The 19699-nt window shown below is 43.1% G+C and overlaps 1 protein-coding gene across 2 annotated transcripts in view; it reads left to right on the forward strand.

The window, feature by feature from the left end:
• The window catches only part of LOC139539015 (activin receptor type-2A-like), a 56665-nt gene that overhangs the window by 21817 nt on the left and 15149 nt on the right, over positions 1-19699 (forward strand). For both annotated transcript variants that reach the window (XM_071341685.1, XM_071341686.1), the window contains 2 exons: positions 2199-2311; positions 4724-4878. In XM_071341685.1, coding sequence (XP_071197786.1) covers positions 2199-2311; positions 4724-4878 — 268 coding nt within the window. The remainder of the gene's footprint in view (positions 1-2198; positions 2312-4723; positions 4879-19699) is intronic.

Raw genomic sequence — 19699 nt, forward strand, 5'->3', positions numbered from 1 at the left:
CTATCCTTACAAACCGCAGCATATCATTACAGCAGTATGAACCGGTATGTTAGCTAGCTACCTAATGTTAGTTGCCTACTAATACGTCGAACTTGCCAGTATATTAACTATATGTCATTCTTAGCTTAGCTAAGTGGTATAGTCATTGAGCGTTCTCAATGGTCATTGTTAATTCGCTCTGGCTATCTACTCCGATTTCTGAGTACTCTCGTCTGAGTGTGCCAGAGTGCAGAATAACTGATGAATTTACGAACGCTCAACACCTGTTGAATATGGCCAATGTCAGTAAACGTCGGCAAAAAAGCATAATTAAATTGTTGCCAGCAGCGCAGTTACAGTCACCAACGTTCTGGATAACATGAAAACAGCCTAACCAGCTCTGCTAGGGCAAGTAAAATGGTCAGAGTGGGGTGTTCTCCCATTTGTGTCTGGAAGTAGCTAGCAAGCTTGCCAACGTTAGCTTGGGTGCTTGACTGCCGTTGTGAGGTCAGCATGCTCTGATCAACCATACTCCACGGCCAGAGCGTCCATTGACGTGCGTTCCGAAAGCAATACGCTCTTAAATTACGAATGGACAATCTGACTGAATTTACGAACTCCCAGAGTGCACTCCAGATTGAATTTACGAACACACTGAAGTCGTAAAATGTCTAGCTAGTAATTTGTTATGCTAACAAGCTAGCAAGAGGTTGCATAACAACAGCATCCACTTCCGGTAGACAGGCGACGCCGCTAGTACTCTCAACTGAAAGGATACCGTTTGTTTACAGTATACTAAAATTAACTAATAGTATGTAGTATATACTCATTAAGTATGTAGTATACAGTAGTATGTTATTATGGTTATTCAAACACCGCTCTGGTTCCTTGCCAACTGTTTTAAAATGTCAGCATCAGCCGTCTCAACTTGTTCTAACAGCTACACTACTGTGATAAGCAATTGAGCTTCGTCTCAAGTGATTTAAGACCTGCAATGTTTTTTTGAAACAAGCTAGGCCTAGATGTTTGCATATTGCCCTCTGAGCCAGAACAGACCGAGATAGAGATATCTTTTATTTTTCCCCACTAAGGGTCTTATGTCCATATATCAGCTGATGTTTAAGTGTTTTGAGCCTTTCTTCAGTTAACATGCTGTTTCTTTTAAGCTTTGCTCTCCATCCAAATCAAATCACATTTTATTTGTCACATACACACATTTAGCAAATGTTATTGCAGGTGTAGAGAAATGCTTGTGTTGCTAGCTCCAACAGTGCTGTAGTATCTAACAATTCACAACAATATACACAAATCCATTCCACCGTATTGTGATATCTTCTCAGCTATCCATCCAACATGTCAGCTTGCCTAGCATTACCAGAAACATTTAATTTTATAGCGTGCGAGAGCCCAGTCACAGAAAGGCTGAGTTACCTGGCGGCTCTTTCCGTAACATGCCGTTGAACCAGAGCCCAGGCCCAGAAAGGCTTAGTTACCTGGTACTCTTGTCTTAACATGCCGTTGAACCCCTTTACCTCCCAACTGCAGCAACCGCTCCTACCTGCAGCAACCGGATCCATGTATTTTTCAAGTGTGGCGTGCTTCCATGTTATTACTAAATGTAGAGCAACAGGTAGCTCTGACCGCACCGTGTGGCAGCTAACTCTGACCGTGTCGTGCGGCAGCTTACCGGCAGGCGCGTGCTCTACATGTAACATGTAAACAACAGCCAAACGGTCTGGCTGCTTTTCTTTTCTCTTCTTGTTCTTGGAGTGAAAACTGCTTGTTGGGTTTCTGCTTGGGCTAATAAGCTTGTTTATCTATTCGGGGCTGTTCAGAGAACGGAGTGTTGCTTTGATGTGGTTTAACTGCCATGGAATGTAAGTTTGTAAGTTAAATGTAGAATTCTTAATTTCTTTCCTTCCCACCCAACTTGGTGAAACACACAAAAGAATAAACTTGTTTACAGGAAGTAACATACTGTACCTACAACAACATGAACTACAGCATCATAAGGGCCAAGCACTTGAACTTGAGTTTTTTTTTACATCCTATACCTGCATCGCTCCGGTCTGAAACTCAAGGATAGTTCTCAAATTCTGAAAGAAAAGCTTTTTTGTTTGTATACAATTGTAACACAAAGAAACCAAATAAATTACAAAAGTGTGGTCTTTCCAACATGATTGTGACACTGACAGCATCGTCTCGCACTTGTTTTTCAGTACTGAATGTGTGGAGAAGAAAGAAAGCCCTGACGTGTTCTTCTGCTGCTGTGAAGGAAACATGTGTAACGAGAAGTTTGTCTACACTCCCGACAACACACAAGCTGTTCAGAGTAAGTTCTGGGTTTGTCTGTGTGCGAACACGTGTGCATGTGTTTGCGTGTCTGTCTGTAACACCATATGAACTGAAAAATCTGTTATGCTCAAATCCGAAATGTGACTTTTTGTCTCCTATTAACGACACGAGACAAAATAAATAACCCAATCCGTTAGTTTTCTCACATTACGTAATGCTGACGTTCTGCTGAGGTTTTATGTAGCTTGCCCAGGTCCAGGAAGTGTGTGCCATTGCGTGTCGGACCGTGTCCTGTGTGGCTGCTTGTGTGTCGTTCCTCAGGGATTGCTGTGTTTTTCAGATTAAAGGGGCTGGTCTGTCCTCATTATCCCTGTTGAGCTAACGGGCCTCACTGCTAAACATCCTCTTAGCAGGAGGAGGAATGCAGTGACTCAGTCAGAGAAGGTTTAGCTAGCTGGGCAGGGGCACACTGACATCAGCTTCCTTAATGTACCTTGGTTCTGGAATTTCTTGGTCCTAGCTAAATTCTTCTCGTAATTGTTGTAAAAGAAAAAAAACTATCCGTTTATTTTTATTTTTATACCTCCTCAGTAAAGTATAATGAAAAGAAACATCTAATCAGTGTTCAAAAATGCCTTGATGTTGTGGTTGGGAAACTCCTTTTCCAGTTGCCCTATTGTTGCTTAACAATGAACAGAAATGCCCTTTTCAGAATAGTCCTGTTAATTCATGGGGAAAATCAGTGTGTTCTTGCATTGGAGTCAGATAAAGGTTACAAAATAGGATGTATTGAAGCATTGGGTTGGTGTGGGGGAAGGGCCTTATTCCCTACGCTTATGCAACTGAACGTGGACATGTATTTGCAGCAGCGACTAACTAGATGTGGAATGCCCTGGATATTTGGAACAAAAAGCTAGGTCGGAGCCTGACTATGGAATCGAGCGACAGAGGCAGCATACACAGTCACATAGACACACACAGTCACAGCTGCTTTTTTTTTTTTTTTACCTTGCAATAGGGCCTATTTTGGAGAGCGACCATGCAGAAGTTCAATAAATTCCTTTTTCTCTGTTTAGTTTTTCCAGTTTTCCATTTCTTTCTATTTTTTTGCTCTTAAAGCCACACTGTTTAAATAGAATGTCCAATTTAGTTGTTTTTCTAAGTCAACAACAATGCTTAAACCACATCCGGAGACCACTTTTCAGGTTCAGGAAAAATGTAATACATTTAGATTTTTGGGTGCAGTTACCCTTTGATTCAACTGCACCAGCCAGAGACCGTTGTTTGGATAGCAATGATCTGTAGCACTCATGTGATTGCAGAGTTTGCTAAACAAATGGCCACTGGATTGATGAAAATAATCATATCATTCTGCCAGGTAGGCATAGGCTACTTTGTAGTTAGGTTTTTGGGAAACCGTACACATACACACACAACTGTGCCGTTACAGGAAAATACAAATAAATCACTGATGCATTTTGTTCATGTCTTCAGTACATTTAGTTCCATACATTTAATTCAATACATTTTGAAGTATTGTTGAATTCCGTTTTAATGTCTGGATTCCGTGATTCCGGCCGTGTTCTCCGTAACGCAGATTTTATAGGGCCCTAGGAGTGGATAAAGAGCGGGAGAGAGTGTCGCCTGCTGACCAGAGCGATTCCATGCCTGTGTGGCGTGTGGTGATCCTGCCAGGGGGTGCTGGGAGGATGCAGGCAAAAGAGGCAGGGTGGAGAGGATGGGGGTTTGGGACTGCTATGTTTTTCATTTCAAAGAGGCTAATCCGGGTTCTTATCCCACTTGCAGCTAAAATAGAGCACTGGGCAGGGAGCTGGGGGAGGAGAGCGACGGGTAGAGGGTAGGAGGAGGGGCACTGCATGGGGGGTTGTGGCAGGCAGCATCATGAACAGTGCCCCTCTTTTGCTACCTAATGCCAGTTCAGCTGAGGTCACCCACATAGAGAAGCAATGGCACGCGGTCTCTCTCTCACACACACACACACACACACACTGGATGTCACGCTGGCAGGCGAAGGAAGGGAAATCCACCTCAGAGGTGACACGAGTGGATATTGTGATTATGTGGTGGGGCTGCTGCTTTGGCGACGAGGCGCGATCCAGTCTTATCTCTCTCTCTCATGAAGCTCTGTAATGGGCCTGTGCCTGGATGGGAGCCGGCGAACCAAACGTGCTTTAGTTAGATAGCTAGAAATGCATTCGATAAAAATGACATCAGCCAGCTAAAGTTGAGCCCATATCATCTCTATATTATGAACACAGAGACTGCAACACATAACTCATTATTTTTCACATTCTTGGCAAAGTTATTGTGGCGTCATTTTTACAAGTACATCCTATAATAATCCTTTTGTTCTGGTATAATCTAGATTGATTGATTTAATTCTCTCTCTCTTTCTCTCTCCCTCTCTTTTCTCTCTTTCCCTCCATAGCAACGTCGAACCTGGTTACCCAGAAGCCTCCTGTCTTCACCACTCTGATGTACTCACTGGTGCCCATCATAGGCATCACTGCCATCATCCTCTTCTCGTTCTGGATGTACCGCCATCACAAGCTGGCATACCCGCTAGTCCTGGTGCCCACACAGGTATGACAACACACAGCACTAATGGACAAAACCCTCTTTAGTTACAATAACAGTTGTAGCTAGCTAGGCAATAACTGTAATTGGCTAGCTGCTGTATATGAATGAATGTTGTTCTCATTTTAATTTCACTTGTAGCTAGCATTTGATCTGTGTTGGTTGGATGATGCAAGCAAGGTATTTTTATTTTTTATTTCACCTTTATTTAACCAGGTAGGCTAGTTGAGAACAAGTTCCCATTTGCAACTGCGACCTGGCTAAGATAAAGCAAAGCAGTTCAACACATACAAAAACACATAGTTACACATGCAATGAACAGACATACAATCAATAATACAGTAGAAAAATCTATATACAGCATGTGCAAATGAGGAAGGATAAGAGAGGTAAGGCAGTAAATAGGCCATGGTGGCGAAGTAATTACAATATAGCAATTAAACACTGGAATGGTAGGATGTACAGAAGATGAATGTGCAAGTTGAGATACTGGGATGCAAAGGAGCAAGATAAATAAATAAATACAGTATGGGGATGAGGTAGATTGGATGGGCTATTTACAGATGAGCTATGTACAGGTGCAGTGATCTGTGAGCTGCTCTGACAGCTGGTGCTTAAAGCTAGTGAGGGAGGTAAGAGTCTCCAGCTTCAGAGATTTTTGCAGTTCGTTCCAGTTATTGGCAGCAGAGAACTGGAAGGAGAGGCGGCCAAAGGAAGAATTGGCTTTGGGGGTGACCAGTGAGATATATATACTATATTTAGTGTCCACAGATATGCTAGTCTGAGTACCATTCTCTTTAGCTAACATGCCACTCCTTGTCATTGCCAAAGAGACTGGCCTTTTGTCAATCTCAAAGTTCAATAAGTCTTAATCAATAAAACGTCACAATACGGTGCAGAGTGTTCGATTTGCCTGCTGTGGGGCAAGGAGACTCCCAGCTCCGCTAAAACCATTGACAACTGCGTGCCGTTTAAGGGATTGTTAAATAGATTTAAACTATTTGGTTGTAATATCATCCCCTCTCGAAGAGCATAGACAGAACTACACATTTCTGATTATTCCATGCAAAACAATTGCGCACATTTAGCTCTATCAGAGTTATACAGCGTGTGACTGCATGCTTTTCGTGATCAGATAACATCAATTGATATGTGAGGGTAGCCTCAAGATATCTCAATATTGGCCACCATTAACTGGATATTTGAGTTATATAAAATAAAAGTGAACTATACCTGACAAATAGGAGTGGTTTAGGTTATTTTCTATCCTTTGTGGGCTCTGCCTGTCAAGCAGCAGAAGGGTGCATTTGCCAATGTACTGTTAGCTAATTATGTTTACTTTGTAAGCTACTGTACCGGTAGAAACATTGTACAGTTGGCTAAACATATAGCATAGTGGTAAGTAGACCGAATGTACCTTTTTCTCCATTCAGTGTAGGCCTACCTAGCGAAGTTACCTAACATCCCTTTTTCAACAGTTTTTACGTGTTTAATCACGATTGCTGCTGACAGACATGATTGATGGATCACGTCAAATTGGCTAGCTAGCTAACAACAGATCACATCAATATGGCTAGTTAACAAGCTAACTTTTGCGGGATAAACTAGATGGCTATATTTGCATGTCATCTATAGTGGTGATGACAGTAGTCCGACTGACAATTTTACCAGGATGAGGATTTACCGATGTCAAGCTCTTTCCAAAAGCCTAATCTCTAACGAAGCAAGCAAATAATACATGTTTGCTAGCTAACTAGCTAGCTACATGCCAAATGGATAGGCTACCGTCACGTTTCTGAAATTGCATCATCAATTGATGTTTACTGATCATGGAAAGCATGTGGTTACTTGCTGTATAACTCTGATGATAGAGCTAAAAGTGGAATGATCAGAAATGTTTAGTTTTGACTATGCTCTTCAAGAGGTGATGATATTAAAACCAAATAGTTAACATTTATTTAACAACCCCGTTGAAAACGGCACGTAGTTGTCAATGGTTTTTAGCGGAGCTTGGGGTCTTCTTGCCCCCCAGCAGCCAAATTGAATGCTCTGCACCGTATTGTGACGTTTTATAGGTTGTAATTGAACACATTTGCAGCTAGAAATGTGTTCATTTGTTCAACATCCACTGAAGTAGCTAGCGAGTTTACTAGATAGATACAGTAGTTGCCATGGTAACCAAACAAACCGACTTGCTAGTTTAGCTAACCAAACCATCAGTCCTAGTTTGCCATTATGAAAATCGAATTCAACAATGCCAAAAAAATCAGCTCCAACATAGAACATGTAAGAGTGAACTAGCTACAGCCGTTGAATTAAACCGTGCTGATATTCTGTGCATTATAGGGAAAGAATGCACACTCTAAAATGCCTTTAAGACAATCAGAAACAAATATTCAACAATGCCATGGTATAATGAGAGTTATAAACTGGGTGGTTCGAGTCCTGAATGCTGATTGGCTGACAGCCGTGTTATATCAGACCGTATACCACGGGTATGAAAAAGCATGTATTTTTAATGCTCTAATTATGTTGGTGACCAGTTCATAATAGCAATAAGGCACCTTGGGGGTTGCGTCGTTCTTTGCGTTGTGACAAAGAACAGCCCCTAGCTGTGGTATATTGGCCATATACCACACCCCCGCCCCCTGTGCCTTATTTCTTAAATATTGTTACGCTGGTATTTACTGATCATGAAAAGCATGCAGTTACTTGCTGTATAACTATGATGATAGAGCTAAATGTCCGCAATTGTTTTGCATAGAATAATCAGAAATGTGTGGTTCTGACTATGCTCTTCAAGTGCAGCCAAATCGAACGTATTGTGACTTTTTATAGGTCGTTACCAATAAAAAGTCACAATAAGGTGCAGAGCGTTCGATTTGGCTGCTGGGGGGCAAGGAGATTCTAGAATTAGAATTTATAACAAAGTCAAAAACAAACATTTAGCTGTTAGCTAGGCAAGTTGTTGTATTTTGAGGCTTAAAACTAAGATGTCTTGTGGTTGGAATTGCAGTATGTTTAGTTTTAGAATTTAGATGTGAGCTAGCAACTTTTGACAACTTTTGACAGACTGTTTGTTCTGGACAAACAAAAAATAATTGCTTAGCAACCAGATACCAACATGTTCTGTGGAGAAAAAAACAGATAGAGTGCCAATATTTGCATAATCGTTGTGATTGGAGGATAGCTGTGAGGGTGATCGAATCAGGATCAAACCCTCTGTTCTCCTCGAGCCTGTTTGATAGAATGTTCATATTTGAAGATAGCAGAAAGGCCTGTCTCTTTGGCACATGACATGGACTCACCTCAGTGGATGGAGTACAGGGAGTGTATTATGTAAAGAGACTAGTACCGAGGCTACAGATATGCCACTGTAGACGCAACACCTCTTTGTTTTTAATGTGGACCGCTTTGTTCATAAACTTTTCCTCCATCACGGCATACTGTGAGAGAAGTACTGCTATATGAGACAGATCAGTAGCTATGGGTTGTAATATGCTTACTGTACTTGAGCTTGTGCTGTTGGTTGGCTGAGTTTGCAGTCAGCTTTAGAGAAGGAGCCTGAGAAGAATTTTCTGAGAAATGCCGCTTGTTCAGGAAACGCATCTCCCTTACTCTGATGGGATGAGACGGAGCATTTTCTGTGCCTATCTGACACACGCACACACACACACACACACACACACACACACACATACACACATACACACATACACACTGTCAGATGAATGCTTGCAAAGTACACTATGTATACAAAACTATGTGGACAACCCTTGAAATTAGTGGATTCGGCTATTTCAGCCACACCCATTTACATTTTACATTTTAGTCATTTAGCAGACGCTCTTATCCAGAGCGACTTACAGTAGAGTGCATACATTTTATTACATTTTTTACATACTGAGACAAGGATATCCCTACCGGCCAAACCCTCCCTACCGGCCAAACCCTCCCTAACCCGGACGACGCTATGCCAATTGTGCGTCGCCCCACGGATCTCCCGGTTGCGGCCGGCTGCGACAGAGCGTGGGCGCGAACCCAGCCCAGCCTGGGCGTGAACCCAGAGACTCTGGTGGCGCAGCTAGCACTGCGATGCAGTGCCCTAGACCACTGCGCCACCCGGGAGAATGTCACCCATTGCTGACAAGTGTATAAAATCAAGCACACAGCCATGTAATCTCCATAGACAAACATTGTCAGTAGAATGGCCTTGCTGAAGAGCTCAGTGACTTTCAAACGTGGCACCGTCATAGGATTCCTTTCCAACAAGTCAGTTTGTCAAATTTCTGCCCTGCTAGAGCTGCCCCGGTCAACTGTAAGTGCTGTTATTGTGAAGTGGAAACACCTAGGAGCAACAACGGCTCAGCCACACAAGCTCACAGAACCGACGAGTGCTGAAAAGTGCAGTGCATAAAAATCGGACAGATCTGGGTTTGGCGGATGCCAGGAGAACACTACCTGCCACAATGCATAGTGCCAACTGTAAAGTTTGGTGGAGGAGGAATAAAGGTATCAGGCTGTTTTTCATGGTTCAGGCTACGCCCCTGAGTTCCAGTGAAGCAAAATCTTAACGCTACAACATACAATGACATTCTAGACAATTCTGTGCTTCCAACTTTGTGGCAACAGTTTGGGGAAGGCTCTTTCCTGTTTCAGCTTGAGAATGCCCCCGTGCACAAAGTGAGGTCTATAGAGAAATGCTTTGTCGAGGATCGGTGTGGAAGAACTTGACTGGCCCTCACAGAACCATGACCTCAACTCCATCGAACACCTTTGGGATGAATTGGAGTGCCGACTGCGAGCCAGGCCTAATGCTCTTGTGGCTGAATGGAAACAAGTCCCAAATCAAATCAAATGTTATTGGTCACATACACATGGTTAGCAGATGTTAATGCGAGTGTGGCGAAATGCACATACTTTTGAAAGCCTGGCTGTACCAAAGCTAAGTTAGGCCCCAAATACTTGTCAGTTTGGCAGCCATTTTAGGAAATGGCGCACCCAAAGAAGTGAGTTCTAAGAACATTTGCCTAGTAGAACATCTTCACTTGCCTTAACTAACGGAAGCATGAATGGATATATTGGTCTTAAAATGTAAGACATTCCTGAAAGTAAGGTGAGGAATTCTATTAAACTCAGCAAGAAAAGAACGTCCTTTTTTCAGGACCCTGTCTTTCAAAGATAATTTGTAAAAATCCAAATAACTTCACAGATCTTCATTGTAAAGGGTTTTAGCGCTGTTTCCCATGCTTGTTCAATGAACCATAAACAATTATTGAACATGCACCTGTGGAACAGGTGCACTAGCAGCTTACAGACGGTAGGCAATTAAGGTCACAGTTATGAAAACTTATGACACTAAAGAGGCCTTTCTACTGACTCTGGAAAAACACCAAAAGAAAGATGCCCAGGGTCCCTGCTCATCTGCGTGAACGTGCCTTAGGCATGCTGCAAGGAGGCATGAGGACAGCAGATGTGGCCAGGGCAATAAATTGCAATGTCCGTACTGTGAGACGCTTAAGACAGCGCTACAGGGAGACAGGACAGACCACGTGTAACAACACCTGCACAGGATCGGTACATCCAAACATCACACCTGCGGGACAGGTACAGGATGTCAACAGCAACTGCCCGAGTTACACCAGGAACGCACAACCCCTCCATCAGTGCTCAGACTGTCCGCAATAGGCTGAGAGAGGCTGGACTGAGGGCTTGTAGGCCTTTGTAAGACAGGTCCTCACCAGACATCACCAGACATGGGCATAAACCCACCTTCGCTGGACCAGACAGGACTGGCAAAAAGTGGTCTTCACTGACGAGTCACAGTTTTGTCTCACCAGGGGTGATGGTCGGATGCACGTTTATCATCGAAGGAATGAGCGTTACACCAAGGCCTGTACTCTGGAGCGGGATTGATTTGGAGGTGGAAGGTCCGTCATGGTCTGGGGCGGTGTGTCACAGCATCATCGGACTGAGCTTGTTGTCATTGCAAGCAATCTCAATGCTGTGTGTTACAGGGAAGACATTCTCCTCCCTCATGTGGTAACCTTCCTGCAGGCTCATCCTGACTTGACCCTCAAGCATGACAATGCCACCAGCCATACTGCTCGTTCTGTGCGTGATTTCCTGCAAGACAGGAATGTCAGTGTTCTGCCATGGCCAGCGAAGAGCCCGGATCTCAATCCCATTGAGCACGTCTGGGACCTGTTGGATCGGAGGGTGAGGGCTAGGGCCATTCCCCCGAGACATGTCTGGGAACTTGCAGGTGCCTTGGTGGAAGAGTGGGGTAACATCTCACAGCAAAAACGGGCAAATCTGGTGCAGTCCATGAGGAGGAGATGCACTGCAGTACTTAAAGCAAGCTGCTGGCCACACCAGATACTGACTGTTACTTTTGATTTTGACCACCCCTTTGTTCAAGGACACATTATTCAATTTCTGTTAGTCACATGTCTGTGGAACTTGTTCAGTTCATGTCTCAGTTGTCGAATCTTGTTATGCTCATACGAATATTTACACATGTTAAGTTTTCTGAATATTAACGCAGTTGACAGTGAGAGGACGTCTCTTTTTTTGCTGAGTTTATAACAACATAACGTTATCGTCCCTCTTTACGGCCTTTAGTTTTGATCGGTAGGCATGACTGTACGGACACCCTTGGCAGATGGTCAGGTTGGCATCAAGCCAGTGTATCATGTTGGACATAGTCTGAGCTGGGAAGTAGATGTGAGGAGCCATGCTGTTCTTTTATAATCTTCATTGACTATTTCTACATAGGCAGGCAGGCATCCCTTCTGATGTTCCTGAGGTTGTGCCACAGCTGCAACAGCAACAGTCTCAAGTTAAAGTGATGCCCTAATCCACCTTCCAGAAATAAAGAATCATGAAACTCCTGTCAATTAGGTGAATGCCTGCAGTACCAGTCAAAAGTTTGGACACACCTACTCATTCAAGGGTCTTTCTTTATTTTTATTATCTTCTACATTTTAGAATAACATCAAAACTATGAAATAGCACATATGGAATCATGTAGTAACCAAAAAAGTTTTAAACAAATCAAAATATATTTTAGATTTGAGATTCTTCAAAGTAGCCACCTTTTGCCTTTATGACAGCTTTGCACACTCTTGGCATTCTTTCAACCGGCTTCACCTGGAATGCTTTTCCCACATATTCTGAGCACTTGTTGGCTGCTTTTCCATCACTCTGCAGTACAACTAATCCCAAACCATCTCAATTGGGTTGAGGTCAGGTGATTGTGGATGCCAGGTCATCTGATGCAGCACTCCATCCCTGTCCTTGGTCAAATAGCCGTTACACAGCCTGGAGGTGTGTTGGGTCATTGTCCTGTTGAAAAACAAATGACAGTCAAACTAAGCACAAACCAGATGGGATGGCTGTGGTAGAATGCTGTGATAGCCATGCTGGTTAAGTGTGCCTTGAATTCTAAATAAATCACACAGTGTCACCAGCAAAGCAGCATGCTCCATACTTCACGGTGAGAACCACACATGCAGAGATCACCCGTTTACCTACTCTGCGTCTCACAAAGACACGGTGGTTGGAACCAAAAATCTAGAATTTGGACTCATCAGATCAAAGGGCAGATTTCAACCGGTCTAATGTCCATTGCTCGTGTTTCTTGGCCTAAGCAAGTCTCTTCTTATTATTTGTGTCCTTTAGTAGAGGTTTCTTTGCAGGAATTTGACCATGGAGGCCTGATTCACGCAGTCTCCTATGAACAGTTGATGTTGACATATGTCTGTTACTTGAACTCTGTGAAGCATTTATTTGGGCTGCAATTTCTGAGGCTGGTAACTCTAATGAACTTATCCTCTGCAGCAGAGGTAACTCTAGGTCTTACTTTCCTGTGGCGGTCCTCATGAGAGCCAGTTTCATCATAGCACTTGATGGTTTTTGCGACTGCAATTGAAGAAAACTTTGTTCCTGATTGACTGACCTTCATGTCTTAAAGTAATGATGGACTGTCGTTTCTCTTTGCTTATTTGAGCTGTTCTTCCCATAATAGGGACTTGGTCTTTCACCAAATAGGGCTATCTTCTGTATACCATCCCTACCTTGTCGCAACACAACCGATTGGCTCAAACAAATTAACTTTTAACAAGGTTAATTGAAATGCATTCCAGGTGACTACCTCATGAAGTTGGTTGAGAGAATGTCTTCACTATTATTCTACAAGGTATAAAATAGTACAAATAAAGAAAAACTCTTGAATGAGTAGGTGTGTCTAAACTTTTGACTGGTACTGTATGTTCTATCAGTGGGTAAAATCTACATTTTTTGTCCGTCTGTGAAGTCAGGAAATCGTGTTGGAACGGGTTACAGACGCATGGTTCTTGTTACTAGAGATGGGGGGGAAAACACACTAACTCTTTTAAAACAATTAACTGCTTCCAGATCCCCAAATCAGCTAATAGATAGTATTGTCAAACTTGTCTAGAACACATTTATCTGTTTATAATGACATGACAAAGTATAGATTTCGCTTAGATGTGCTCAATCTAAACCGTGTACCAAATTATTAAACTCAGTTTCTCCTTCAAGTATTATCTCGCAATGTGCCCTGTGTGTCTGTGGGAAATGTGGGACAGGGCCAGTGTTGCTATAGCAACGTACTCTGCACTCGAGACGAACTGCAAGTTGAACTCGATGAGAGGCTCCTATATTAATAGTGCCGTTTGTTTAGGTGCTTTTACAGCTAGCTAGCTACTTTACATACTGATATTGACTTTGGTATTATTGCGCGTTGCTACGTTTGCTAGCTAGCCAGCTAGTCAGCCAGCACAGAGAGAGAGCTTTGTATTGTGGGTTTTGTAGTCGACTTGAGCTGCATTACATTTCCACATGTTGTTACCAACCTTGTTATAATGACAAAATGAAATAGTTGTTCACCCAAAATATTGTTTTCACATATTAGTGTTATTTAACACTGTTTACCACTGTTAATCATAGAAGTAAGTGGTTTGGTGTGGATTATCTATAAGTTCAGAGGTCACGTCGACCCCTTTTGAGGCTCCTGAACCAAAGGGCGCTCGACCTCTCTTCACAATGAGACCCACTTCTCTGACATAAGAGCATCAGTGCTGATTTTAGAACCAATGTCCACTCCTGCATTAGTGTTATAATAGTTAGAAGACCGATCGACATGCTGTACATGAACCTGGCTCAGAATCGGTGTAACAGGGTCTGTTAGAGACAGAAGGAAGGCTGGTTAGGGCTAGCTAGGATGAGTGGTCCTTTCTCAGTATGGGCGTCCTATGCAAGTACAGTGCTTGATAATCATGAGAGGCGGATTGAAAAAGGCAATTAAGTGTGTGTGTGTGTGTGTGGTTCTCGCCCACTTGTCATCGCCCGCACCACAAAACACTGAGCACAGGAAAGCATTTGCTCGTTCGGAGAGGAGAGGGGGAGGGTGGATAAGTAATGCATGCTCTCGCTCTCTCTGCTCCCTCGCTTTCTCCCTCTGCTCTTCCCCCTTCCCTTATGGCTATAAAAATGCTTTCTGCACGCAGGTCAATGAGACATGCCTGAGTTTGATCAATAACAAGCCATATTTTCATTAACACTAGAACCACTGGGCCTCTACGGAACCCCCTTCAAGCTGATTAGTTGTCATTCTGACTGCAACATTCTAACAGTGTAATGAATACATTTCATATATACTATCGCAAAAATAATCATTTGGTTGTGTTTATGAAGGTCTTGGGTAATTTTAGAATACTTTTTTATTTTTATAATATTACAATATCATTTTCATTCGTTTATGTTACAAGGCTATATTTAAAAACAAAAACGCATAAAAAACACAAACTCAAGTGTTCAATACATTTGATTTATGGAATACCTTTTGTTGCAACTATGAGACAGAAAGCATATGTGTTAGAGTACGGTAAAAGCTATATAAAAAAAAGTCTTATTATTTCTTTTAAATAACCCCAAACACCAAGACGCATTATGAAAACATCAGCAGCCTAAACATCATTATAAGCACCAAGTGGCCTTGATAAATAGTGACATTCGGCACAAAAGCAATAATGGCATTGTAATGAATATGTCGATAGGATAGCAGTCAAAAATAGTCAATTATTTTCAGCTCGTGTTTGTGTATTGCGTCTTCACGCAATGGCATCAGTTGGATTCCAATTAGCTGTTATTCCTTGTCTTAACAGTTGACTTAGCTGTTATCCCTTGTCCTGACAGTTGACTTAGCTGTTATCCCTTGTCTTAACAGTTGACTTAGCTGTTATCCCTTGTCTTAACAGTTGACTTAGCTGTTATCCCTTGTCTTAACAGTTGACTTAGCTGTTATCCCTTGTCCTAACAGTTGACTTAGCTGTTATCACTTGTCCTAACAGTTGACTTAGCTGTTATCCCTTGTCCTAACAGTTGACTTATCTGTTATCCCTTGTCTTAACAGTTGACCTAGCTGTTATTCCTTGTCTTAACAGTTGACCTAGCTGTTATTCCTTGTCCTAACAGTTGACGTAGCTGTTATCCCTTGTCTTAACTGTTGACCTAGCTGTTATTCCTTGTCCTAACAGTTGACGTAGCTGTTATCCCTTGTCTTAACAGTTGACTTAGCTGTTATCCCTTGTTCTAACAGTTGACGTAGCTGTTATCCCTTGTCTTAACAGTTGACTTAGCTGTTATCCCTTGTCCTAACAGTTGACTTAGCTGTTATCCCTTGTCCTAACAGTTGACGTAGCTGTTATCCCTTGTCCTAACAGTTGACCTAGCTGTTATTCCTTGTCCTAACAGTTGACCTAGCTGTTATTCCTTGTCTTAACAGTTGACCTAGCTGTTATTCCTTGTCCTAACAGTTGACCTAGCTGTTATTCCTTGTCCTAACAGTTGACGTAGCTGTTATCCCTTGTCTTAACAGTTGACTTAGCTGTTATCCCTTGTTCTAACAGTTGACGTAGCTATTATCCCTTGTCTTAACAGTTGACTTAGCTGTTATCCCTTGTCCTAACAGTTGACTTAGCTGTTATCCCTTGTCCTAACAGTTGACGTAGCTGTTATCCCTTGTCCTAACAGTTGACGTAGCTGTTATCCCTTGTCCTACCTTTCATACCTTTCACTTGCTTGACACACTTTGTTTGGTTGTAGTGCGTAATAGTCTCCAGTTCTCCCGTCATCTTGTCATTCTTCAGCACCGTTGTGGACTACAACGGCTGTGCAGATGCCTTATTTTGCACAGAGGGAGAAGCTCCCGATTCCCTTTGTTCGTGGTGCTAGCCAGATTTGTTTTCTTTGCAAGCAACTTATTCGCTAATGATGATGAAGTGAAGAAATTGTCCACTGTGACATTTGTCCCATTGCCGATGTAAGGTTCCATAAGCCTCATCACCACATTCCCAACACTTGCTCACCTGCTGCCGATGTGGATATTTTCCCAGATTTTGAAAGCCATTCAGCATGTACAACTATGCATGTTCTCACTGTGTAGCCTACTCCAAGTAGGTCAGAGTAGACTGCTTGGATTCAGTGGAGTGTTATAGGGTACATACCATTTACAGATTAGAATTAGAGTGTATCAATACAATATAATGGCCCGTCCTGTTCTTAATTCATAATTGGTACATTTTACATTTACATTTTAGTCATTTAGCAGACGCTCTTATCCAGAGCGACTTACAGTAGAGTGCATACATTTTATTACATTTTACATACTGAGACAAGGATATCCCTACCGGCCAAACCCTCCCTAACTGGGACGACGCTATGCCAATTGTGCGTCGCCCCACGGACCTCCCGGTTGCGGCCGGCTGCGACAGAGCCTGGGCGTGAACCCAGAGACTCTGGTGGCGCAGCTAGCACTGCGATGCAGTGCCCTAGACCACTGCGCCACCCGGGATTACAGACTTGAAGTCGGAAGTTTACATACACTTAGGTTGAAGTCATTAAAACTCGTTTTTCAACCACTCCACAAATTTCTTGTTAACAAACTATAGTTTTGGCAAGTCGGTTAGGACATGTGCATGACACAAGTAATTTTTCCAACAATTGTTTACAGACAGATTATTTCACTTCTAATTCACTTTATCACAATTCCAGTGGGTCAGAAGTTTACATACACTAAGTTGACTGTGCCTTTAAACAGCTTGGAAAATTCCAGGAAATTATGTCATGGCTTTAGAAGCTTCTGATAGGCTAATTGACATCATTTGAGACACTTGGAGGTGTACCTGTGGATATATTTCAAGGCCTACCTTCAAACTCAGTGCCTCTTTGCTTGACATCATGGGGAAATCAAAAATCAGCCAAGACCTCAGGAAAAAAAATGTAGACCTCCACAAGTCTGGTTCATCCTTGGGAGCAATTTCCAAACGCCTGAAGGTACCACGTTCATCTGTACAATCAATAGTACGCACATTTAAACACCATGGGACCACGCAGCCGTCATACCGCTCAGGAAGGAGATGCATTCTGTCTCCTAGAGATGAACGTACTTTGGTGCGAAAAGTGCAAATCAATCCCAGAACAACAGCAAAGGACCTTGTGAAGATGCTGGAGGAAACAGGTACAAAAGAGTATCTATATCCACAGTAAAACAAGTCCTATATCGACATAACCTGAAAGGCCGCTCAGCAAGGAAGAAGCCACTGCTCCAAAACCGCCATAAAAAAAGCTAGACTACAGTTTGCAACTGCACATGGGGACAAAGATCGTACTTTTTAGAGAAATGTCCTCTGGTCTGATGAAACAAAAATAGAACTGTTTGGCCATAATGACCATTGTTATGTTTGGAGGAAAAAAGGGGAGTCTTGCAAGTTGAAGACCACCATCCCAACCTTGAAGCACGAGTGTGGCAGCATCATGTTGTGGGGGTGCTTTGCTGCAGGAGGGACTGGTGCACTTCACAAAATAGATGGCATCATGAGGTAGGAAAATGATGTGGATATATTGAAGCAGCATCTCAAGACATCAGTCAGGAAGTTGAAGCTTGGTCGCAAATGGGTCTTCCAAATGGACAATGACCCCAAGCAAAGTCAAGGTATTGAAGTGGCCATCACAAAGCCCTGACCTCAAAACTATAGAACATTTGTGGGCAGAATTGAAAAAGCGTGTGCAAGCAAGGAGGCCTACAAACCTGACTCAGTTACACCAGCTCTGTCAGGAGGAATGTGCCAAAATTCACCGAACTTATTGTGGGAAGCTTGTGGAAGGCTACCTGAAATGTTTGACCCAAGTTAAACAATTTAAGACAATGCTACCAAATACTAATTGAGTGTATTTAAACTTCTGACTCACTGGGAATGTGATGAAAGAAATAAAAGCTGAAAGAAATAATTCTCTCTAATATTATTCTGACATTTCACATTCTTAAAATAAAGTGGTGATCCTAACTGACCTAAGACAGGGAATTTTTACTAGGATTAAATGTGAGAAATGGTGAAAAACTGAGTTTAAATGTATTTTGCTAAGATGTATGTAAACTTCCGACTTAAACTGTACATAGTTATGCATCATTCCCCATCATACTTAAATGATTGAATCTGTTATATGTGTAAAATCTATTTCGGTTCAGTTTTGAGGCAATTATCGAGGTGTTTATCAGCTGGGGCGCTACACTTTCAACTGTAGGGAGAAGGAGCGTAGCAGGCCCTACTGTAGGGAGAAGGAGCGTAGCAGGCCCTACTGTAGGGAGAAGGAGCATAGCAGGCCCTACTGTCTGAAGAAGGAGAGGAGCAGGCCCTACTGTCTGAAGAAGGAGAGGAGCAGGCCCTACAGTCTGAAGAAGGAAAGGAGCAGGCCCTACTGTAGGGAGAAGGAGCATAGCAGGCCCTACTGTCTGATGAAGGAGAGGAGCAGGCCCTACTGTCTGAAGAAGGAGAGGAGCAGGCCCTACTGTCTGATGGAGAGGAGCAGGCCCAACTGTCTGAAGAAGGAGAGGAGCAGGCCCTACTGTCTGAAGAAGGAGAGGAGCAGGCCTTACTGTAGGGAGAAGGAGCATAGCAGGCCCTACTGTCTGATGAAGGAGAGGAGCAGGCCCTACTGTCTGATGAAGGAGAGGAGCAGGCCCTACTGTCTGATGAAGGAGAGGAGCAGGCCCTACTGTCTGAAGAAGGAGAGGAGCAGGCCTTACTGTCTGAACAAGGAGAGGAGCAGGCCCAACTGTAGGGAGAAGGAGCATAGCAGGCCTTACTGTCTGGAGAAGGAGAGGAGCAGGCCCTACTGTCTGATGAAGGAGAGGAGCAGGCCCTACTGTCTGATGAAGGAGAGGAGCAGGCCCTACTGTCTGATGAAGGAGAGGAGCAGGCCCTACTGTCTGAAGAAGGAGAGGAGCAGGCCTTACTGTCTGAACAAGGAGAGGAGCAGGCCCAACTGTAGGGAGAAGGAGCAGGCCTTACTGTCTGGAGAAGGAGAGGAGCAGGCCCTACTGTCTGAAGAAGGAGAGGAGCAGGCCCAACTGTAGGGAGAAGGAGCGTAGCAGGCTTTACTGTCTGGAGAAGGAGAGGAGCAGGCCCTACTGTCTGAAGAAGGAGAGGAGCAGGCCCTACTGTCTGAAGAAGGAGAGGAGCAGGCCCTACTGTCTGAAGAAGGAGAGGAGCAGGCCTTACTGTCGAGAGAACGAGAGGCAACAGGGGAAACCATTTAAATGACATGCCATCCTTAAACTAGTTATAACTCCAGTTCTGTTTGTGATATTAAGATTCGGACAACGACAGTGTGTTATATAGACGTTTTTAAGAAAAGTCAAGGATGGAGGGGGGCATGACTTAAAAAATGTCAGAGAAATAAAATAATGAGCAGTGAAAATGACTGCTTTAGTGGTTCTAGTGTTAATGCTGCCTAGCCACCC

Source organism: Salvelinus alpinus, chromosome 14, assembly GCF_045679555.1.
Source record: "Salvelinus alpinus chromosome 14, SLU_Salpinus.1, whole genome shotgun sequence".
In the NCBI taxonomy this organism is placed as follows: domain Eukaryota; kingdom Metazoa; phylum Chordata; class Actinopteri; order Salmoniformes; family Salmonidae; genus Salvelinus; species Salvelinus alpinus.